General features: G+C 43.3%; 1 protein-coding gene across 10 annotated transcripts in view; it reads right to left on the bottom strand.

Annotated features, from left to right (window-relative positions):
• Nucleotides 1-32: 32 nt before the first annotated feature.
• Nucleotides 33-24,975, bottom strand: part of CHRNA9 (cholinergic receptor nicotinic alpha 9 subunit) — a 125,335-nt gene continuing 100,392 nt past the window's right edge. For 7 of the 10 annotated variants that reach the window (XM_061164602.1, XM_061164603.1, XM_061164601.1 and 4 more), the window contains 5 exons: nt 13,870-14,031; nt 13,405-13,550; nt 12,341-12,495; nt 5,873-6,405; nt 33-2,169 (listed from right to left, as the gene is read on the bottom strand). In XM_061164602.1, the coding sequence (XP_061020585.1) occupies nt 1,628-2,169; nt 5,873-6,405; nt 12,341-12,495; nt 13,405-13,550; nt 13,870-14,031 (1,538 nt within the window). In that variant the 3' untranslated portion in view covers nt 33-1,627. Of the gene's footprint in view, nt 2,170-5,872; nt 6,406-12,340; nt 12,496-13,404; nt 13,551-13,869; nt 14,032-19,396; nt 21,957-22,042; nt 23,265-24,975 lie in introns of those variants that run through there. The other 3 variants (XM_061164610.1, XM_061164609.1, XM_061164608.1) reach the window with 3 other exon arrangements.

The following is a 24,975-nucleotide window of genomic DNA, read 5'->3' as shown; positions in this document are numbered from 1 at the left end:
ACTATCCCCTCTACTGAACTACAAGCACCATATGAGAAATCACATTTTGTATTTGTTTGCTTCAAAGCTGACATAGCACTCAGTATATAGTGGGTACACAATAAATATTTTACAAATAAGTAAACACAAGATTAAAAAACAATGTGTATTTGTTTAAACCAAATACCTTCTTTTCTAGCTTAACCCTTGTCTTCTCTCCATGTTGGCTCATTTGTTTTTTACTGGTAAAAGAATAATTGAGGGGTTGGAAGTTAGGGCATGTGTATTAGTACTTGGATCATTTTAATCAAGATGCAAGTGAGGAAATTTGAAGACATATTTGACTCAAAGTAGGAAAAAACTGGAGAAGCATAGGCAGTAATTTAGAGCAGAAATTCAGAATTAAGAACAAGAATCCCTCAATCAGGACTTCTTTGGTGATCAGTGACTAAGACTTCACCTTTTAATCCTGGGGATGTAGGTTTGATCCCTGGTCAGGGAGTTAAAATCCCACATGCCTCACAGCCAGAAAACCAAATCATAAAACAGAAACAGTATTGTAACAAAATTCAATAAAGACTTTTAAAATGATCCACATCAAAAAAAATCTTAAAAAAAAAATCTCTCAATCACTACCATCCTAAATCATGATCTGCCAAAAAGCAGTGTGGCTTTAGCAGACCTGGCCTAGATTCACAGGGCCAAGGGTTTATCTCCCAGCTCTGCTTAGCACCTAGGTGGATGCGGAGGCAGGTCACTTATACCCACCTTCCTCAGAGACAGCTTCTTCCTCTGAGAAAGGTGACTAGAAACACCTATCCACCTAGCTCACAGAATTGTGAAGATTAGCAAGGATCAGACCTGTGCATAAGATTTGGTACAACACCCACTTCAAATGTGAATCATGTAGCTTTACTATAGGTAGGAGAAAATAAATGTTTGGTGAATAATTGAATGAATGAAAAAATCAGCCCAGTTTGTGGGTGATCTTACTTAAACCCAAGATTAAATGTAGGAATGACTTCATCTTTAAGGTTCGTATAAAACATAACCAACATATATGACATCATCAATACAAAGAAAGCTCTTTCCCCCCACTGAGTTTCCAATCCTTAGACTTTCTTTATGTGGTGCAAAATGTTTTTATTCCATCGTTTGAAATACAGCTTGAAATGCACCAGAGAAGTGAGAAAGATAACATGGAGACTTAAATTAACACTAAGGAATATATGACTATTTTCCTTTTTTAAAAAGCATGTTCTAGTAGGGGCTAAGGGGGGGACTCAATTTCTTTTCTTTTGCTTTAAATTTTAAACAGAATGCAGTATGCTTTGTAACTGCACTGCTGAAGGAGAGAATAATTGTGTGATCTAGAAGCCACCTACCACTCTGGTAGGATATAACAGTGACCCTTCTCTATTTCCTCCATTGTCTTGCCCTTGAAATTTTGAACCTCCTGCATAATTTAAACTGACATCTATAATATTGATCTGAAGTTAAAAATAAAAAGTAAAGACAACATAACCCCTAATTTATATATATTTGTGTATCTGTGTGTAAATATGGATATAGATGTTTCTGATTTGGAAGAGCATTAGAGTAGATCACAGGGACTTATACTGATTTATTCCCACATATCTAATGCTCACTAATCTGCTCTTGCTATGATCAAAATAGTCATCACAAACACCATAATGAAAAAAATCCACATGAAAAATCGGTCTATGACTTTTGCAACTTTTTTCCATTCACTCCCCTTGGAGTTGGTGGCCTTGTGGTCTTTGAGGCACTTGGCAATGTATTCAATATTCCTTGTTAACACTCTGTACCGGGCACAGTAACTGTCACCATCCTCCAGGTTCTCACCCTGGTACCTCAAGTCATTCTTTAAGAGTTTGTTCATTTCCTTCTTTCTGGAAGGGTCTTTATTTCTGGATGTTTTCAGGTTAGGCTCTTGAAGTTTGTCATAAACCTTCGTAAGACGGCCTCTCTCCCTGTCTTGGTGGGGGCTAAGGCAGCTCTCACCCACGTCGTAGACAAACAAGATCCTGGACATGTATTTCAGGATGACCACCCGGGCCCAGGGTGGCACCGGCCGGGCCTCGGCCCCGCAGAAGTGGATATTCATCACCATGATGGTCAGCGCAGTGGAGGCTGTGATCAAGGCCATTGTGGCTATGTAGTATTTCCCTGGGAAAACAACAGCAACCCAGTTAGCTTAAAACCGTCTTCAAGAGACTTCGCTGGTGCTTCTGCAGTTAAGAATCCATCTAGCAATACAGGGGATGTGGTTTTTATCCCTGGTTGGGGAACTAAGATTCCACATTTAGAGAAGAAGCTGAGCTCACGAACTTCAATTAGAGAATCTGTGTGCTGCAATGAAATATCCCACGTGCCACAGCTAGGACCCAAAGCAGCCAAATAAATAAATATCTCTTTAGGGAGAAAAACTGTCTTCATATTTGACTCACAAAGAAACAACTGGAAGTTGTACACATTAATGGTGACTAGTATAGACTTTTGAATAAAACTGGGTTCAAATCTCAGCTCTGCCATTCAGTAGGCTGGTGACCTACAGCAAGTTACATAATTCTGGTAAGCCTCAGCTTTCTTCTCTCTATAGACTATACTATTCGTATCTAACTCACAAGAGTATGGTGAAGCTTAACTGAAAAAACACAGGAAAACTTTTCAGCACTGTCCTCTTCCTTGAGTTAAAAGGTTTGTAAATTTTTGCTCTCACTATGTGAAAAACTTCTGCATTCAGCAAAACAAATAAACAATGAATGATCTTGGTCAATTCTCAGAATTGTCTTTAAGCCTTGTTAATATGGAATCTCACTCCTACTGGAGAAGAAAGTAGATATTGTGTCCCTATTGGTCTTTAATATGTGATTGCAAAAAGCAAATAGTCATGAAAAAGGAAAATTAAGGAAGGAAACAATAAAGATAAGTGAAAAAATTTTGGAAATACAGAACAAAGAACCTAGAAGATGAACAAAAACAAGTTATTTGAAAAGAGCTATAAAACTGATAAACATTTGATAAGGTCATTCATAGAATAGTGGCAGGGGAGAGAAAAAGGATGCAATAGAAAAAATAAGAGGATAGAAATTTATAAAACAGTAAAATAACATTACAAATAGCCATATGATAATACATTCAAAAACCTAGATGAAATTTCTATAAATATGTGTTAGTCGCTCAGTCATGACTGACACTTGTGACCCCAGGGATTGTAGCCCTCCAGGCTCTTTCGTTCATGGGATTTTCCAGGCAAGAATACTAGAGTGGGTTGCCATTTCCTTCTCCAAGAGATCTTCCCAACCCAGGGATCAAACCTGGGTCTCCCACATTGCAGGCAGACTCTTTACCATCTAGAAGATCTAAGAAGAAAGAATGCTTGAATAGAAATAGGAAGTAAATACCTCTACCCACCCATCTTCCAAAAAGCTCTAGAGCCAAAAGGTTTTACAGGTGAGTTTCACTGAATTTTTAAGGAACAGATAACTCATATCTTAATGCAAGTTGTTTCAAAAATAGAAAAGAGGGAATACTGCCTAACTGGTTCATTCTATGAAATAAATTTAGCCTTGATTCTAAAAGATGCAAGCAAGGAATTTTTTTTTTAAGAAAGGAAATTTTAAGGCCATTTCATTTATAGATACATTTGAGAAACTCCTATAAAAATTACTGGCTAACTAAATCCTATGGTGTGTTTAATTGATAACTCATCACGATAAAGGATTTAGTTCAACAACAGAAAACTGTAATTCACAACACTAATGGAGGAAAAGAAAAAACTCACATGATTATCTTAACAGATGAAAACAATACATTTGATAATGTTCATCATCTGTTTATTATTTGTTAAAAGCTCTGAGTAAACTAAAAATAAAATCTTTCTTAACATTGTAAAGGCTATGGGTCAAAAGCCTGGATCAAATGTTATACTTAATGCAGGAAATGTAAATACATTTCTTAAAACTGGAACTCTATTTCATAGGTGCTACAAATAACACGTTGTGACTATTAAAAACTCTCAAGAAAGATCTGTGTGCACCCTTCCTAAAAAGACACATTTCATATTATCACAGAGACAGGAAAAGTAATGCTTGTAAAATTCATGAGACATGTTCTGAGACGTCTTTCCTCAGAAACTGAGCCAGCTTGCTGTTGAACATTGATGGTAAAGCAGAGAAAGGGATTTGCCTGTTGATTCTGCCTCAAATAGGGTTATGATTGGATGTCATCACTGTCAATTATTTCTGCCTTAGGAGAAGTAATGAAAGAACCAATACACCGTTTCCCCTTTATTAGTGGTGATGAGAAACAAGAGAACTTTCTGTGTCTATTTCTCAAAAAGATGTGCATGAGTGCAAGTGCAAGTGTGAGTGTGTGTGAGTGTGTGTGTGTGTGAGTGTGTGTGTGTATGTGTGAGTGTGTGTGAGTGTGTGTGTGTGTGTGTGTGTGTGTGTGAGTGTGTGTGTGTGTATGTGGCTTGCTTGGAGAAACATAACAAGGAAGAAATCTCCTAACAGAGAAAGCAATGTAATAACATCTGAATGTGATACTACATTCAGGAGAGAAAAGGCAGTATAATATCTCTTTTATACTGGTCACTAAGTCTCTTGGTGAAATTTCCCCCCACTGATTGCTTTACAGAACTAAAAACTAGATCTAGCTTCTGATTCTTCAAAGCATCTATTACAACATAAGTCATTGAGGCAGAGGTGGTGGATCTGGGTGTTATCCTTGGTGGCAGGAAGTAGGTATTAAAGGTATTAGGAGGGATCTCAGAACAAGAGAGATAAAGGAAAAGGAAGGCAGTGACGGCAGCCACAGTCTACACTTCCACCCTTGGAGCAACATTTCACTATTGCAGATGTTTGAAAATGTGATCTACTTTAGAATCACCTCAGACTCCCAAATCTTGTCCAAGACTGCCTTTTAAAAACCTCTTTTGCTGTGAGGACCTGTATATTTTTTTCTTTTTCTTTCCTTTGGCTAACCCTCATGGCATGTGGAACTTTCCTGACCAGGGATCAAACCCGCACCCCTGCAGTAGAAGCACAGAGTCTTAACCACTGGACCACAAGTTACCTGCTTTTTTTGTTGTTGTTGTTACCTGCTTTTTTAACAGTCTCTCTCACACCTAATATACCCAGTAATGGTTGAGAATTATTCTATCAAGGGTAGATGGCAGGCTTAAAAATCTAGCTGATCATTTCTATCATGTTTACCATTTTTCCCAAGAAGAAACCCCTTGTGATGTGATAAGATACTGACAGTCACTGTTTGTTCAGTCCTCACCATATGCCAGGCTCTGTGCTAAGCAATGGCACAGTGAGATAACAATTACATAAATTTTGAAGATGATGAAGTAGAGACTCAAAGATTAAGTAAATTGCTTAAGGTTGATCAAGGAAGGAATGGTGAAGTCAGAGTTCGAATGCAGATTTCTTTGACTTCAAAATCAGGGTCTTAGCCTAAAAGCCAGTGGTTTTTTGACTTGAACAAAAAGCTCATCAGAATCACCCAGAAAGCTTGTGAAAACAGTTTGCAGGCTTCACCCCCACCCTGGTCAGCAGGTCTAGGGTGGGCCCTGAGGATTTGTATATCCACCTCAAGGCTGATGCTGTGGGCCCAGGATCATACTTCAAGAACCACCGCTCTAAACCACACGGCTCTCACTCCTCTTTGGGGTAAACCTAGAGACCTCGAGACCAGCCTTGTCTTGAAGAGCCATAGCCCTGTTCAGAGATGCCAACTGAAGACACCACAGGAGCCTGTGTGGAGTTTGTAGTTGACTTAATTGTTATGAGTTTAAAGGCACAGATACAGCCGCAGTCACCAGAAAGCTGACTCAGCAGTGTAAGAGACTTGAACTCACCGATCAGAGGGACGTTTTCGGAGGCTGGCATGATCTCTGCCACCATGAGCTGGAATACAGTCATGGCCAACAGTATAGTGACTCCCAGGGAGACCTTTTCCCCAGAGGCTGCTGGGAGATAGAAACTCAAGGGAGCCAGAAAAGATATGAGGACGCATGGGATGAGGAGGTTGACGATGTAGAAGGAGGACCTCCTCTTCAGAAGGAGAGTGAACGTCACATCCGGGTAAGGCTCAGAGCAGCAGCCGTAGGAGATAACGTTCTTCACAGCAGGCATGCCGTGCACCTCCCACTCCACGTCTTCAATGAAGTCGGAGAGGTCTCCACTGTCCAGGGCGTTGAATATGTCCACCTGATTGCCATTGTAGGTCCAGGAGCCAAAGGTCAGGTTGCACTGCTGATTATCAAAGGGGAAGTAGGTGACGTCCACCACACAGGAGCTTTTGGTGATGGCTGGTGCATCCCAGGTGATCAGCCCATCATATCGCAGGACCACATTGGTGTTCACGGGCTCAGAAGATTCATCATCAGCCCTGGAGGTCAGAGGAGGAAAATAAGAGCTGCTTGCCAGGACAACTCACCAAGTTCTTTAACCCAGACAGCTCACCATCACTTCGGGGTCTTTGGCAATGGACCACCATTCTTGTCACCCTGGCTTGAAAGTCCAAAATCAACTCTTATTTGCCCTTCTTCTCCATCTCCTATAACTAGTTAGGGCCGAGTTCTCTTGGATTCGTCCTTTAAAGCATCTCTGCCAGACTTTCTTAGTGGCCCAGTGGTTAAGAATCCATCTGCCAACGCAGGGGACACATGTTCGATCCCTGGACCGGGAAGATCCCACAAGCCACGAGGCTACTAAGCCCGTGTTCCGCAACAGAAGCCACCACAGTGAGAAGCCAGCGCACCCCAGCGAAGAGTAGACCCCACTCACCGCAATGGAGAGAGCACGCGCGCGGCCCAGTGCAACCAAAATGAAAGAAATACGCAGCTCTGCCTATTATCCCTTCCTCTCCATTCCCGATGCCATTCTCTCGGTCCAGGTATAAGGATTCAAACACCCAGACAAAAAGTAAATGAGGCTAACATCTGACAGAGAGGCTCTGCCTAAATGATTCTGTTAACTTTGGGCACAAGAATGTTAAAGTAGCTCTTTGTTGCTGTTGGAAGAATTTTACATGCTTATTGTAGAACATCTGAAAAGCACAGAGGAAAAAATTATTCATCTGTAATCTAAAAGATAAAAATTTATTCTAGATATATCTTGTTTTTGCTTTATCAACATTTACGGCTGGCATTTGGGGGGGGGTACAAAATTTCTATTTCGCTTTGGGGAATGACTTTTTCTCCACCACCATTGTAAGGCAGATGAAATGATGATCAAGATACCCTAGGCTCCCCTGGCCGGGGGCTGGCTTATGACCTGAGCTAGGTCCAACTGATTCACACTCCCTGGAGTTTAAATGTTAAGCAGAGTGACCCAAAGACCAAAGAGTCAATCTGGTAATGGATTCCTAGACAAATCAATTAATTAAATTTTTTTAAAAAATTCAATAGCCCCTTGTCTTGAACTATGGAGTAGTCCTAGTCTGTCCTTTCCAAGGCCTTATCAATGATTATTCTCCTTTAATTCAGTGAGCTGTAGCATGTCTTTCCTACAAATTCCTTTTTTGACAAGGTAGACAAAGTCAGTTTTTAATGCTTTCTGCTTTAACTGATACATTTCTGTTAATATTTAATGCATATTTTTCTGAGTGTTTCTTATAATTTTTTCCCTATAAATTATATTATGGCTAAATGTAATGTGATATGCTAGATTAGATCCTGAAACAGAAAACAGGACATTAGTGGAAAAGCTGATGAAGTCCAAGTGACAGCTGTAGTTTAGTTGTGTGCTCAGTCGTTCTGTCGTGTCCAACTCTTTGCAGCCCCGTGGATTATAATCCACCAGGCTCCTCTGCCCACAGAACTCTCCAGTCAAGAATACTGGAGTGGGTTGCCATTTCCTTCTCCAAGAGGAGACATACCTTCTGTCAAAGGACACAGCCAGCCAAGGATAATAACTATAGGAAGGGAGCAAGCGAATACATGCCCCAACCTTCCTCTCTTTTCTCCCTCCAGCTGCTCACAATGTTTCTCATTGGGCCAACCCAACCAGAAGTCAGAGGGCAAAGGAGACCACCGTCTGAAAACATCACCCCACCTACTCAGGACGAGTTTGAAGACATTACTATTAATTGCTTCATGACCAGTACTTTGTTTTATTTCCCTGGTTTCTCTGATCACATTATTTTACAGCTCAGCACTTGCAATGGTTTCCTAAGGCCCACCAATGCTTCCAGATCTCCTTGAGCAGTTCTATAAGGGCTTAGAGGGCTTCTGATAGCTCTATCCCTGACCTTCTTTCCAGGCTTTAAACTTGCCTTTACAATCTCTTTGTTGGCCGTCTCCATGTGAATGGTCCTTTGGCATCCCAAACTGAACAGGTCTCACAATAAATAAATAAAATAAATAAATCCATACCTTTTTCTCCAAACCTGTTCCTCTTCTCCCTCATTTACTACCAATCTCATCTTTTTTTTTCTTTTGAAAGAGTTTTACTGATTCGCATACAATAAACTGCATACATTTAAAGTGTAAAATTTGATCAAATTTGACACATGTATATCCAATCTCAGTTGAAAGTTTTCCTACCCTTTCCATCATCTAAGCTACATAAGCAGAACTTAAAGCTAAATTATAGACAAATCTGATTTCAACAGGGTACCCAATTTCTCATTAGGTCTAAAATCCAAGTGTTAAACCTGTTCATTAAAATCCAACCATTAAAACTATCTCATAATAAACACACATCTGAAATTTCTGTAATCCACTCTTTACCTAATTTTAAAATGTCAGAAATCCTTGCAGTCTCTTACATCAACCATTATATTGGCCACAGACCTATACTAAACAACCCCACCGGAACTTTGAGCCCCGGTTTATTTATTCCTTTATTGAACTGCTAACAGCCAATATCCGCTTGAGTCATTATATTGTTATAGAGCTCACTACCTCTAGGAAAACTCATTCAAATTATTAGTTTTTCTTTTAATTGAATTAAAATGCAATTTTAAAACCCTTTAACTTCTACTCATTGTTTTGAGTTTTGTCTTCAGGAGGAATTTTCTCTTTTCCCTCCACCTTATTTTCTCTTTGATTGCCTATGATAGCCATCAAGTCTTTCTAAGGACCTCTCTCTTTCTAACTAAGCATCAATAAATTCAACTGCTCCTCACATGAAATAGCTTCCAGGCACATCACCATCCTGATCACTCCCCAGATAATCTAACCCGTGGACTCAGGCACCAATGGCGAATCTAGATGTTCAGCATCTTCCTGCCCACTCTATATCACACACAACAGGATCACCTGTCTTACACACCTCTTTATTCTCCCTACCACCGCTCAGGAAGCCCACTCTGGGGTCTACAAGGTTCGGTACCGGTTTCCGAGAAGTACTGATACTATATCCGAGATCAGAAGATTCTACAGGTCCAGGAATTCAGTTAGAAGGACCAGGGTCAGGGTAACAGCTATCACTGGGGTCCCTCCTTTGCCTGATACTCTCTCTTCCATTCTCGTTTCAGCTGCTCAGAGGGATGCAAATGACATCCAATCACAGCTACATTTAGGGTTTCCTCTACATATTGATAGTAAAACTCTGATGTTACTGAGAAGGAGAATACACAGGAGAAAAGAGGATTCAAAACAGAACTGTCCATAAAAGGAGAGCAAAGAAGACTAAAGAGTTAACCCAGAGGAACAGAAAAGAACTGATGAATCAGTATAGTAGGAAAGGTCTGTGTGGAAAAGTGTGGGGACCAGAACTCACACATCTCAAAGAGGCCAGTGATCCGGGCAGGGAGGGGAAGGATAGAGAGTGGGGACAAAATTTACCTAAGCCACCAGGGGTTTCTGGGAGCTCACGAGTGCATAACTGGCTTCTCTGATAAAGGAGGTCTGGGGCAGGCTTAACTTAGGTCACCATGCCAGCTCGCAAAGAAGCCTTTCAGTAAGAGCAGGTCACTGCTTCCGTCAATCAAGCAAGATGAAAAGGAGAACCAGCATTCTGTTTTTTTTCAGGGAGAAATCTGAACTTACAGAATGCTGTAAGTGTTCTATGTAAAGTGTATCCTCTGATTATTCTCCAGGAGGAAGTGATGGACATCCTAGCTCATTCTCTTGCCTTCTATGTATATGTATGTGTGTGTGTGCCGTGTGTGGGGGGGAGGGCAGGGTGTGAACCATGGTAATAAAGCACCAGTACTTGGAGAAGGAAATGGCAAGGCACTCCTGTATTCTCGCCTGGAGAATCCCATGGACAGAGGAACCTGGTGGGTTACAGCCCATGGGGTTGCAGAGTCAGACATGACTGAAAGAGACTTAGCACTTGGATGTTATCTTGCTTAGAAAGGCATACAGAAGATACCTCTGGCCACTCAGAGTGGGGAATGGTCAGCAGGATCGGAAGTATGATTCACAAGATTGTGACCCTTGGACAAGCTGAGTAGGGACTAAGACTAAAATATAGGCTGCAACCGACCAGTGTGGCTTCCTAAAGGGAAACTCACGCCCAATAGAAGGCTGAGTTCCCAGGAGAGTCCCCCTCTCCAATTGCTCCTCATTCATCTCGCTCTGCTCAAAGAGCAGAAATTGTAGCAAATTAGCAAAATTTTCCTAACTCTGAGAAACTTGAGTTCCAGGATAAAAAGAGAGAGAGCCCCTTTGACAATAGGTGGAGCAGCTGACCCCGAGTTGTGACAGAGTGATCTGGTTCATTCTCAAAGTGCGGTCCATGGGCCAGCAGCACTACCATCTGGAGCTCATAGAAATGCAGAAGGTCCAGCTCTACCCCAGACCTGCTTAATGAGAATCTGTATTTTAGCAGGCTCCTCAGGTGATTCATGCACACTTTACAATTTGAGAAACTTAAGCCTTACCTGCCCACTCACTAAGACCCCTTGCTCTCAGACCAGGAAAAGGCCAACTGGTGATCTTATGATCCAATTCATCTTCCACTCTATATAAAGTCCAAAATCCATGGGCCAGCTTCTAGCTGGTCCATTATGATTCAATATTAATGTATTCAGTCGCTCGGTTGTGCCTGATTCTTTGTGATCCCATAGACTGTAGCCCGCCAGGCTCCTCTGTCCATGGAATTTTCCAGGCAAGAATGCTGGAGGAGGTTGCCATTTCCTACTCTAGGGGAACTTCCCAACCCAGGAATTGAACCCCTGTCTCTTGCATCTCCTGCAGTGGCAGGCAGATTTACCACTGCACTGCCTGGTAAGCCCCCTAATCTTCACAGTATCATGTATTTTCCATACATGATCATAGACAAGGAAGCACCACTGTTATGGGCTGAATTGCACCTGCAAAAAGTTCATATGTTGAATCCTAGCCCCTGGCATGTCAGAATGCGACCTTATTTGGAACAGAGTCATTGCAGATGTAATTAGTAGTTAAAAGTATTTAAAAGAAGAGGTCATATTCTGTGGGATTATGAGTAATTTTTACTTGTCTTAGTGCCTTAATTTAGACAACTTTATCTTCTTTAAACTGTAAATCTATAATTTTTTTGGTGTTAAGAAAAGCACAATAAAATTATCTTTAATTTTTAGAAAAAGATGAGGTCATATTGGTGTAGGGTGGGCATCTAATTCAACATGACTAGTGTCTTCAATGCAAGGGGAAATATGGACACAGACAACACACAGGGAACACGATGCCATGTGAAGAAGAAGGCAGAGACTGGGGTGACGCTTCCACAAGTCAAGGGAACAAAGATTGCCAGCAACCACCCAAGAATCTAGGGCAGAGACATGGAATGCTCCTCACAGCCTCAGAAGGAACTAACCTTGCCAATACCTTTATCTTATACCTAGCCCCCAAAACTGTGAGACAATGGTTCCTGTGGTTTAAACCACCCAGTTTGTAGTACTTTGTTACAGTAGCCCTGGAAAACTAACACGACTTCCAATATAGTTTCTCACCTGAAAGGGAGACCGTAGCTCTAAGATTTTTATGACCATTATTATTTTATTATCTGAGATTTTATAACTATCAGTTCAGGATCTAGGAACACGAATTGACTTAACTTCATGCATGTTTCAAACTCTCCTCTTCCATTATGTTTGGTGGTGGTGGTGGTGGTTGGTGGTGGTTTTCTTGCTAAATCATGTCCGACTCTTTGTGACCCCAGGGACTGTAGCCCGCCAGGCTCCTCGGTCCATGGGATCTTCCAGGCAAGAGTACTGGAGTGGATCGCCATTTCCTTCTCCAGGGGTCTTCCCGACCCAGGGATTAAGCCTGGGTCTCCTCCATTACAGGTGGATTCTTTACCACCTGAGACACCAGGGAGGCCCCATTATGTTTACGTTCCGTTTAATCAACAAATTCATCCCCGAGAAGCTACTGGCTTGCACTCACTTGTTATAAAGGACGATATCCGGCCTCCACACCAGGTCGCTGGGAATCCTGATGGAGTCCAGCCCGTCATATTGGTCTCGATCCCACGTGAGATATGCATCATGCCAGGTTTGGCGGATCCACAAATAGACAGTCAGAATTTGGTTTCTCTCATCCTGCACAATTAACCCAGATAGAACTGTCCAGTAGACACCTCAATCAAACACACTTTGTCTGTAAAACACCTGTCTTCAAAACAGGAATTCCAAGAGCACTAATCCATTTCCAATAAGTGAGAGTTTTTTCGAGTCTATCCCCCTGATTGACTGCCAAGGTCATATTTTTCCTGCTTGCTTAGTGTTTGGAACATCAAGTGGACAAATATTTAAATCATCAGATGCATGGGTCAACTGCTAAAATTTTTATGAAAACTGATCAACTGATGAATTTTTTTTTTAATGAAAAAGTCAGCAAACATCAACAATGTACAGAAGAAAAAGTTTTGAAGTTTCATAACTCTGTGTAACTAAACACATATGAGCATTAATGTATGTCATCTTAAAACATCTTTTAAAAATTGGAATAAAATTCATATTGCATGAACCTCACCACTTTAACCATTTTAAAGTGTGCAATTCAGTGGTTTCCAGTTTATTCATAACGTCATGCAACATCCCCATTTTCTGCTTCCAGAACATTTTGTCATCCCAAAAGAGAAATCCTATGACAATCAAGCAGTCAATCACTATTTCCCCATCATTCTCACAGCTCCTGGCAACCTAACTCCTCTTTCTGTCTTAATGGTTTTGCTGACTTTGCACATTTCATAGAAATGGAACATGTAATGTGTAAACAACTTTCTTCAGATGTTCTAAGACTGTTAATGTTCACGGAAAGGTTTAGGTAATTTAGTAAAATTGATTTTGTAGAAAGCGTTCATCCCCTGCAATTCCCTTCTCCCACCAGCTTGCACACAGAGCTGTCTGTTCTCATTTTCTCTCAAATTCCCAGGTAAGACATTCCCTTTAGAAAGCACTGTTAGTTTCATTCTAACCATTCAGAAGCATCAACACTATGTTACTCACCATATCCTTAATCTGAGAAAGTGTAATCTGGAGTGTGACGTTCAAGACTTTATCTGTGTCCTCTACTGGACGAAGAGCATTAGAGTAGTCTTCAAAAAGGTCATTAAACAACTTCTGAGCATATTTTCCATCTGCTGGTTCTACAGCTGCTCAAAAAGAGGGATCTGGATCAAGCTTCAGTGTTATGTGTATTTCAAGGCAAAAAGCAACAGACCAAGGACTAGCATTAGGTCTATCATCCCTACCTACCATCCTACCATCCTACCTACCTACCATCAGCTAGGGACAAGCTCTGGGTCAAGTGGAGTTATTTCTCTGGCAGGCCTTACAGGATCAGCATGAGACAGTAAGAAGCCGAAATACTTTCTTATAGTTAGAGCATCTGTTCTTTTCCTGGCCCACCCAATGTTCCACCAAAGAAGTGACCCCTGAGCTAAGACCATTGCACACCCACCAGCCTCTTACCTCTCAGTCTGGAGGCAGCAAAGTAGATCCAGCAAAAGGAGATGCAGGAATGGGGCCAGTTCATCTCTCCCCCTGAGTCTCTATAAGTCCCCAGCGAGGCAGTGCGGTCTTCCGCTTCTCCAGCAACGGGAAGGGTCTGGGCACACGGCTGCCACTGTGTTTCTGTCTCCGCACAGCAGATGGGGAGTTCAGACTTGCCAGGCACAAAGCAGGCTTGCCAGGTCCCCTGCCCATCAGTAATCTGAGACTAGCGGCTCCAGCAGGTAAGGTGCCAGGAGCCCCAGGTGGGTTAGGTCAGGCAGTGCTGCCCTGGGGGAGCTGCCCCAGTTGAGAATCCCCAGCTACCTTCACTAGGAACATCCAGACCAATCTTTCAAGGGAAGAGAGCTGGGAGCCCAACACACCTGAGATTCCACCTATGCAGACCAGGCATCTTCTACACCTGCAGTGAGTAGATTCAGTCTGAGTTCCGGCTCTAAGAAAAGCTGAACTGACCCATCCTTGGGGTAGCCCATCCAGAAAGGCCCTATGCGCTTTGACTGCCTTTTGAAGGGGGGACGAGAAGCAGTTCCATGATCTTTGAACAGACTGGCATTTGGGTTTCTTCTCCGCCTCTGCTTCTCATCACTCCTTCAGTCGTCCCACCGAGCACGCACCTTGCTCGGTAACTTGCGTGAGTCTGCGTGTGCGCATGCATGCGCGTAGGTGGCTGGGGGGCACCCGTAGTGGGAACAGAGCCTTCACTTCCTTCGCAAGCTGCAGCGGTCCTGAGATTTGGACTAGCAGTAGACGACCTAGGTTTGACTGCTAGTCCAAACCCTCCCTCATTCTACACAGCTTTCCTGAACTGGAGACAGGGAAAATAATCCCTCTCTGCTCGAGTTACTGGGGTACTGTATGTAGAAACCGTTTGCAAATTATAAAGCGCTAAGAGTCGGACACACCTGAGCGACTTTCACTTTCATGTAAATACTAGTCATTTTCACCTCTGATCAGCTTTGCAGATACAGAATTTCTGCATTTACCAAGTCATCCACGGTTTACTAGCACTTAAAAAAAAAGTTCAAATGCTAAGAATGTATAAGAATGATTCATAACCAATGGTGCTTAGCATTTGAATGCTACTTTATATCCTTTCAGGCATTTCTCATATGTGATCTAATTCTGCTCACACAAAAAAATGTCCGTTTCCAATTGTCATAGTCTGTTCCTTCTCTTGCCTGGGGAAACTGCCTGGGAAAACTAAATTAAGATCATTGGTTGCCTGGAATCAGAGCAAGGAAATTGGATAGGTCTGCTTCATCAGGTTACAGCCATCTGATGAGTCACCCTGTCCCTCTTCAGGAATATATCCTCCGAATGGAACAGACACTCAAGCCCTCAGCTAAGTGTGTTTCTTAATTGCCTGTGCCCTTGTGTTGATTGTGAAGATGTAACTTTCCTGACGCCCTTAGTCTGACTCATTCATCAGATGACACAGTTCCTGGTGCCCAAGCACAGCCCTCCCTTCTAGAAAAAACCATCCACTCTGGAATCTCAGAGGCTGAAGGTCCTTTTGAAATGGAGTCAAGTGCCTCATTTTCGCATGAGGAAGCTGATGTCTAGAGATTCGAGTGGCTTGCCTCCAGCAGCACTTGGCCAGAGTCAGAATCCAGGCCACCCACCCCTGCTCAATGTGCTCCCCACGCTAATGCGGCCTCTTCTTCTCATGGGGAGAGATGCTCTATCTTATGTCTTTGATGCCTCATCACTGGGAACGGCCCTGGGAGTAAGTGATCAGTGAACAAACAGATGGTCTTAGCTACTGCACCCAGCTGCTTGTAAGCCGCCTCAAAAGTAATCATCTTTGGTAGCCTGATTGCTTTCCGTTAACTCAGTTCATTCAGTCGGTCACTTGGAATTCTTTTTAAAAATGGTAAGAGCCCTAAAGGAAATCAGTCCTGAATATTCATTGGAAGGACTGTTGTTGAAGCTGGAACTCCAATACTTTGGCCACCTGATGGGAAGAACTGACTCATTTGAAAAGACCCTGAAGCTGAGAAAGATTGAAGGCAGGAGGAGAAGGGGACGACAGAGGATGAGATGGCTGGATGGCATCACTGACTCAATGGACGTGAGTTTGAATAAACTCCAGGAGTTGGTGATGGACAGCAAGTCCTGGTGTGCTGCAGTCCATGGGGTCGCAAGGAGTCGGACACAACTAAGCAACTGAACTGACTAACTTGAAGCTCATCTGTCAATATTAACACAAACCACACTAAGCCAATACTTTTGAGGGGGGCGATTCTGCCTTTCAGGGCAAAGATGTTAATAACTAGAAAGCAAACTCCTCTTAAATTCATTCTAAAAACTGTCACTTCGATGAGAAGCCTGTGCACTACAAAGAAAAGTCATCCCTGTTCACCACAACTAGAGAAAGCCCACGAAAAGTAAAGAAGACCCAGTTCAGTCAAAAATAAAGAAAGAAAGAAAATTTTTAAACTAAAAAAAAAAACAATCACTAGGTGTTTTCCTAGGGACCTACACATATTTACCCAATGACTACGCTTCCATTAGCTCCAAATTACAGAGAGAGTGACAGAGAGGTCTTTAACATAGTGGTCCTATAACTTGTAAGAAACTAGTGGAAGAAGTAATCCATTAAGTTCACCATTTAGAGTTCAATAAGGCTAAAAAGCAAGCAGACATAATTCAGACTGACTTCCTAAAACATACTCTCAGGCAACGAAGATAATCTGAATAAACCACAGCCATCCAGAAATCTGGAACCTCCAGGCTACATCCCATTCCCTGAGAGCCCATTAACTTTGGAATGGTCACATCTGTTAGCATATTAATTCAGGTTCACAGAGCACAAAACTATTTAAGTTGGTAAGTTCATGATATTCAGGCCAGCAGTTACCTTTCCTGGATCATGGGTAGAAATTCCGAACAGCATTTCACCATAGTTTGTGTGATAGAACCATCTGAGGGAGTATATCCTGGCCCTGGCCAGGGACCTACAATTCAGAAAATTTCTAGAGAGCACAAATCCTTCCAATATCTGCATCTTTTGAGAAGCAGCTTGTTGTTATTCATTAGTAAAGTCATGTCTGACTCTTTGTGACCCCGTGAACTGCAGCACACCAGGCTTCCCTATCCTTCACTATATCCCTGAGTTTGCTCGAACTCATGTCCATTGAGTTAGTGATGCCATCCAACCATCTCATCCTCTGTCGCCCTCTTTTCTTACCCTCAGTCTTTCCCAGCTTCAGGGTCTTTTCCAGTGAGTTGGCTCTTTGCATCAGGTGGCTAAGGTATTGAAAAGCAGCATTCCTTGCCAAATAAAGTAGTTCAGCCATTTCAGAGCTGATTTGGCTCTGAAATCATTTTCAGATTTGGCTATGAGCCAAATCCTCTTCTATGGACAAATTTCAGGGGACTTGTCTGTTCCCAAAATATGTATTAGGATACTAGAGACATTTGATACGATCTTAATAGCTTTAAGCACAATTTTTATTATATAAGCAACATATGTCTGGTGCAGCAAGTTAGAAAGTATAGAGAAACACAATGAAGGAAAAGAAAGGTTGCTCAGAAGAATCCATCCAGGCAGAGACAGGGTTCATGCTGTGGCTGTTTTTTTAAACACTCATGGAACTGTATTGTCATATCCCATGAGACCAGGAATGACCCAGGTCAATAGGAAAGCTCACCCATGCAGATCAAGAGCACAAAGAAGTACCAAGGGTGCTCTAAATACTCCTTTTCTGTTCTCACCGGGTTGCACTGTAGTTTACGCAGGATCTACCCTGAATGGCCTCTCATCCTTTCCTAACTCCCCCCTCCTTCAGGGTCCCTGCTCAACCCTTTTTAGCTGAAACTGGTCAGAACCCTTTGTCCAATGAGGTCAGGCCTTCTGAGGGCATTCCCGGCTCCATTCTGGGAGAAGGCTGGCAGTGCTTCCCCTCTTTGAAATAGAGTTCCCCTCGACAGAGAATCCTCATGAATTCTTTTGCCAAAACACCCTCTTTCCCAGTAGCACAGAGGGGAGATGGGGAGAAATCAAAGGAGTGAAGAGGACAAATAACTTCATTCTGTTACATGTATTTTTAAATAAAAATTGCAAAAATCAAATATATTTTGTAAAGAGTTTCCCCCCTACAAATTAACATGGCATGAATAATTTCTCCATGTCCTTAAGTCTAGAATCAGAATATGTTTAACCCTTGAAAAACTCACGGAGACCATCTAGCTGACTTACCTTGTTTTACAGATGAAAAGACAGGTCTACCCAGAGAGGACACAGACAGGACAGGACAACAACTTTCCTTGGAGAGCCAAGTCAGAGCCCCTCAGCCTCCCTGGAGCTCTTGGTGGAGGAGAACTATCCTGGGTGCCCAGAGCTGTCACCTGCTGACCAACGCCTCCTCCCAATGCATTGAAATCTCAAGAGATGCCCCATGGACCTCTGTGCCTGAGGCCTTATTTCATGCTACTTTCTAATGGATTCATCTGACCATGTATCTCAAAATTAAAAATTCAAGGTTTCTTTCTTTCTTTCTTTTTTAAGGAATAATCTCCAAATTCTTTTACCATGCAGCAAAGTTTGGGATAAGGGTTGGTAGCTAGGATGTCAAATCATTCCAAAAGGATTACTACCTACTGAGGCCATATTCTCTAAACATTTTCTGGTTTCTTTTAGTAATCAAGAAAACAGTATAGATCTTAAGAACATAAATCTGGAGTCAGACTGCTGGGATTCAAGCCTTCCTGGCACCTCCTAGTTGTGTTAACTTTGGATGGATTCCTTAACCACTCTGTGCCTCCGTTTTTTCATCTACAATATGAGGACAAGTATAGTAGCATCTGCCTCTCTTGTTTTGAGAACTAAATGAAGGCTGATAATGTTGACTTCTGAAAGACTACTCTGTTACCTCACCATCAACCAGTCAGAAGAATGTTCCTGAGCTGCTCACCTCTAATGATGTTTTTAAAAGTCCTTCCCTGAAAGCCACTGGGGAATTTAGGTCTTTGAGCATTATCCACCCATTCTCCTTGTTTGACACTTTGAAATGAATACTACACTTTTCTTTAGCACAACGTGGTGTCAGAAGATTGGCTCTGCTTTGAGCTGGGTGAGAGGACCCAAATTTGACTTGGTAACCCCCTAATAACAGTGCTTAACCATGAAAAGGACTAAACAAGTGATGATGAAAAGGGAAAAATGCAACTGCAGCATTTCAACAAAACTGAACACGTAGACTCTAGCCACAATTTACCTATCATCTACTCATTTCTCTCCCGTCTCCCCGCCCCCTGCCCTTCTTCCTCTTTCTCTGTCTTCCAACTTCTTGACAGACCTGATTAGAGAATAATTATTTTATCTGACAAGCACTATGAGCGGGAGAATAGGAATGCTTCCATTGCCTTGTTTCTTCCTTTTCTCATTGCAATATTAGCACTATTGTCAATCCACTGTGGCTTTCATTATGTACAAGCTTTTGTAGCAGGCTTTTCATCTCTTTTTAAGCATTTCTTTACTCACCCACTGTTTATCTGTTGTCTTTTTTTGGTTGCGCTGGGTCTTCGCTGCTTTGCAGGAGCTCCGTCTAGTCTCAGTAAGCAGGGGCTTCTCTTCATCGAGGTGCCTGGGCTTCTCATTGCAGGGGTTTCCTCTTGTTGTGGCTCCCAGGCTCCAGGGCTCTGGCTCAGTAGTTGTGGCACACCGGGTTAGTTGTCCCAAGGCGTCTGGTATCTTCCTGGACCCGAGATAGAATCTATGTCCCCTGCATTAGCAGGCAGATTCTTTACCACTGAGCCACCAGGGAAGCCCTTACTCTTCCTTTCTGCTCTGTGACAGTTAGCAGATCTAAATCTATCACTGAGGTTGGCAGACTCTTTAGATAAAGGGCCAGATAGTAAATATTTTCAGCTTTGCAGGCCATATGGTCTCTCTAGCAACCACTCCTCTCTGCTGTTATGTTTTAAAAGCAGCCAAAGGCAATATGTGAATGAATGGGCATGGCTTTGTTCCAATAAAACTTTATTTACAAAAACAGGTGGCTGGTCAGAGTTTGCTGGATCTTAATATATGTCATCGAACCCTTAAATCCACTTAACCAGGCTCAGACAAACTGCAGTAGGGGTCAGCATTCCAGATGAAGACGGATCATAGCCTGCGGGGAAAAGAGTCCCAAGGCACAAGCATGATGTGGGCAGATGCCTGGTGAGTCTGGACTTGACACTGGATGCAGCTCAGCCAGTTCCATCAGATCCCACCTGTCTTCCAGCGCAGCCTCCCAGGGGTCCTGTACCAGATTCCTAGAGAGAGGGAGCTCTCCCACATAAAAGGAGACTTTCCACTGAACAGAAACACATGGAAACCGGAGAGCCCACATCAGTCCTGTCTGATGTCTGGAGGCTTGACAGTTCTCCTCACTTCCACGTAGTGACCGTAGGATTACTCTGGCAGGGAATCAGAGTCCCCAGATACGGCTGACATATGCAGTGGTGCTAGAATCCGCGGCAACAGCCAGGCTAGGGGCTGAGATCAGTGAGCAGCAGAGGAATGTTCCAGGAGTACACGTGAGACCCTCTTGGGTCCCCAGGAATGAGACAGAGACACCCCGGAGGCAGGACTCCAGCAGCTTCACTAAGTAGCCCCCCAGATCCCTACTCTGTTTCAAGGATGGTGACCCCACCGCCCCTCAGCTGTGCCCACATCCATTTGGCTTGGGGAAATGCAGGTGAAATCAGAACAAAAGGGATTCCAGAGGGAAGGAAAGAGGACCTCCTAGAAAACAGGCAGAGGGGGCTACTTATGTCCACATGGTCCTGGCACCACACCCCAGGTGAGCATTTTAAAGTGCCCGTCTGACCCTGCCACCCCTCCACTCAGCTCTCCCCAGTGGATTCTTGTTTTGCTCAGAGTAAAAGCCCAAATCCTTACCGGCAACTACAAGGCCCTGTCTTTCTACCTCTAACACTCTCCCTTCACTGACTGCACTCCAGCCAGGCTGGTCTTGGCCATCCCACAAACAGGCCTTTGTTCCTCCTGTTCCTTCTGCCTGCAAGACCCTTGGTGTATCTTCTTGGCTCCCTCTCTCTCCTCCCTCTTGGTTCAGTTAGAATGCCACCTTATCAGAAGGCCCTTCCCAGATGACCTTACCTAGAGCAGCATTCCGCTCACATCTGCCCATCTCCCCTGCTTCACAGTCTCATCCCACTTACGGCTGCATCTGAGTGCTTGCTTGTTTATTGTCTGTCTTCCTACAGGAAATTAAGTTCCCTGAGCATAGGGACTTGTCCTCGTTCTGTGCTGTAGTCTTAGACCCAGAGAAGGTATCTATTGATTGAATAAATGAGTAATATCTAGGCTGAGAAAAGAAATCCAAGGAATTAGAATGCAGGGAAAAGGCCAGCTTTCAGACAAAGGACACTGGATATATTTCCTATGATTCATAAGCTTGCCAGAATCTCTTTAGCACTCAAGGTTGGAGTGTTATTCACGGCCTTATATTGCCAGTCTGCAGCTGCATTATATTTTAGCCTGTGTCAAAGGAAACTCCTTGATAACATGGATCATAACTTCCACTTCTTTGTATGTAGACTGTGCCTTGTATATAGTCCTAGATCGAAGGGAACAACCACCGATATCATTAGCAGTGTCTGCCATGGATGCTGGAGGAGGGTGGGGAGCCATCTCCCCATGTTTCTGCTGACCTAATGCAACAGAAAGAACATAAAGACAGAGTAGCGGTCCTGTGGCCCAGGTTCAAATTCTGGGACCATCATTTATTATTTATGTGAGCATGAGCACGTCACATAATTTCTTTGAGTCTCAGAGATCTGAGTTCGATCCCTGGGTTGGGAAGATCCCCTGGAGATGGGAAAGGTTACCCACTCCAGTATTCTGGTCTAGAGAATTCCACGGACTGTATAGTCCATGGGGTCTCAAAGAGTCGGACACGACTGAGCGACTTTCACTTCACTCACTTTGTCATTTGTAAAAATGATAATTATAATATTTACTTAAAAGGTTTATTGTGATGATTAAAGACAAAACAGATAAAGCGCCAAACACATACTTCGTGTATAGCAGGTTGTGGGTAAATGTCAGTATGATTCCCCTGCTGACCATATGGGCTCCAGCAGTCAGCAAAACCTCTACTGGTAAAAAGAGACCCATTACCTTGCTGAGAGAGGAGCCAGGTTCATGAAGAGCCACAAGCAGGTGATAAGGGCTGTGCAGTTTTCTGGGTCAGGAGAACAGCTGATACGTGATCTAGGGTATCAGGTGTGTCCCAGTGAGGGATCTGGGGGCTGGGGCCGGCTCTGATGTCTGTGCTTTGTCAGAGGGCTCATGTGCCTCTTCCCGAAATCCCCAGGGGGGTTATACTGGAAAGCCATAACACCTTGCACAATTGTATAGCGTGAGTACCTCTTGGCTTCCTCTTATTCTTGGCGTTTGTCTTCGTTATGTGTTGAGCAGCCCCATCCATGAGACAATTTGGGCCTCCTTGTCAGGGTCACTTGCTTCTCAGGGCTTTTTTGAAATTCTTCTTTGTTCTTGAGTTTCTGATCCTTTTTCACCCCAGTAAGTTCTCAACCCACCCGCTTTACTTCCTCTTTTCACAGCGGCTTCTGCGGTTCCAATTGCACAATCTTTTCCTGCTATTTGCAGTCACCATCAGTCTGATTACCAGGCAGAGTTAGGTGAAAGGCAAATGAGGAGAATGCAGGAGGGGAACCCTCTCCTCTTGTGAACCCAGCAGGCTACTTCCGGATTGCCAGTTCTGGCGAAGAGGAATGGGGAAACGCGGGGACCGAACTCCCACCCTTGCAGGCCACTTGAGATGGACTCGCTTCCAACGTCTCCCACAGACGTGCACCCCAGCACAGCCTGAGTCCCAGACCTTCACCTCCCCCTGCCCCATGCCCTGCCCTGGTCCCGGCCACAGGGGAACAAAGCGAGCGTGTTAAAGCAGAAAAGAAGCAAGAAGGGACTTTCTCACCGGAACAATGCCCTCCTCTACCTCAGGCCCACTCAGCGGAGAGCAGCTAGGTGTGAGTGAGGCCCCATTCCTGAGAAGCAGGTTCGGGAAGAACCTGGAGGAAGGAGGGTGCTCTAAAGGAAAACAGGGGAAATGGAAGATTCCATTCCCAACTTTTCCCCCAGGGCCACCTTTAAGTTTTCTGTTCTCTGTTTTTCCTTCTTCTCGATCACTGCCCTTGACCTAGGCTCCTTAGCCTTGGCCAGAATGAGAGGACACGGGAAGAGACCCAGGAGGGACCAGGAAACCACGCGTGGAGGTGGGGCGGCTGCCATGCATTCATTGAACGTGCGTGGACCCGGGCAGGGGCCAGGCCATCGAGTTTGTTGGCTCTTTTCAGGGCCTTTGGAGCCATATTGGAGCCTGAGATAAAAAAGGGAAAATCAGTAATACTGATTCCTGGATTTAAAATGTTAGTATTTTTGTTTATAATGAATTCTTTGCATTAATTTTGACTTTTTAAATTAATTGCATTAGAACGTGATCTATATTCATTACTGATGTTTCTGGCACCTCCTTAAATTTGCATTTGCCTCGGCCTAGTCCTGTCCTTCCTAGCCCAGCTATGGTGCTAGTCAATCCACCTGATTGATGGCTTCTTTAGGAAAGAAAGGCTGGAGGATATAAAAATAATCTAAAAGAATCAAAGGCTATTTTTAAAATATGTAACTGCAATTCTACAAAAAGAACTGGAATGAAGAATTCTCGATCAAAAACCAAATTTTAGACACAATTCAAATCCTTTCTATTCTAACAAAGCCAGCGTACTTTACCGTATCGGCCACCAGGTGTCGCTGTCAACTCCCCGCAGATCCCCACACAGGGCATTAAAGAGAACGTCACAAGTGAAATCTGGTTTTCAGCCAACTTTAAAGAGATGGCGCACGAATGCACACACGCGCGCGCGCACACACACACACGCACACACACACACACAGCTTGAAATGCAACAGCATCAGATACAAAATCTACAGAGACCCATCGGTTTACCTAGGATTCCTGGCTAATAGCTAAATGCTTATGATAATACAACCTACCAACAGATTTAAGCTATGAAGCAGATTATTACCAGAGTTAGTGTGTCCTAATCAATATACTTTCTAGAACGTTCCTGTGTTATTCTGTCCGCATTTCTTAGCCAGATTAATTTTTAACAGAGCACTCTCAGGTCTCAGGGGAACTAACTCTTCATTGGATTTGTAGGACTAGATCTCTCATTTCTTTGGGGCAGGACATTTTGAAAACAGAATTCAAGGTCAGGGTCCAGATTACACAGTGGAGGAAAAGTTGTGCCCTTCTGCAAAAATCAGTGTACTTAGATGTGTTATCACCCTCTTCCTTCACACCACTCATCCTGCCCTCAGAAAGGAATGTAAACACACCAGTGAACAGACTATTTCCTCTGACCTTAATTTTTTTTTCTGAGTTTATTCTACAAATCAACTCTTCTTCATTCAATACCCTGGAGGGATCATAAATCCTTTCTCAAAGGGTCCAGGAATATTACTCTTATGAGAAATCTCTGTACTGATGCCTCTTGGGTTTCCCCAGCTTGTGCAACACAACATCTGTTCTTCATTTTTTAATTACTACTATTAATAATCACAGGAACAACGGCTGATGCTTATGGAGGACTTACTATGTGCTCATCAGTGTGATAAGAGAACCTGACTAGAGAACCTTGAAAGGTCTCCACTTTGGGTTTCCATGACAGTCACACTCTCTTGGTTTTTTTCCCTAGATTTCTGGACAACTCGACCTCATCTACTCCTTCCAGTACTGGATTCCTTGGATTCAGTCCCAGACCTGCTTCTCTTGGCCAGTGTCGCAGAAAATCTCAGCAGTTAAAATGAAATCTCAGGCTAAGAAAAGAGGGGGAGCAAGAGTGGGTGCCAAGAGGATAAATGAATTGCACGGCCAGAAGAGGAGTGCCAACTGCAGATGACCCGCCATCTCCAAGCAGATGAATTTTTTTATATTAGTGCTTCTCAGTGTTAAAGTGCAATCAAATTACAGGGTAGATTGATGTCTTGTTATAATGCAGGTTGTGAGCCTGCTGGTCTGAAGTGAA

This window comes from Dama dama, chromosome 17, assembly GCF_033118175.1.
Source record: "Dama dama isolate Ldn47 chromosome 17, ASM3311817v1, whole genome shotgun sequence".
Classification (NCBI taxonomy): domain Eukaryota; kingdom Metazoa; phylum Chordata; class Mammalia; order Artiodactyla; family Cervidae; genus Dama; species Dama dama.
This window is presented reverse-complemented; position numbering and strand designations above follow the sequence as displayed.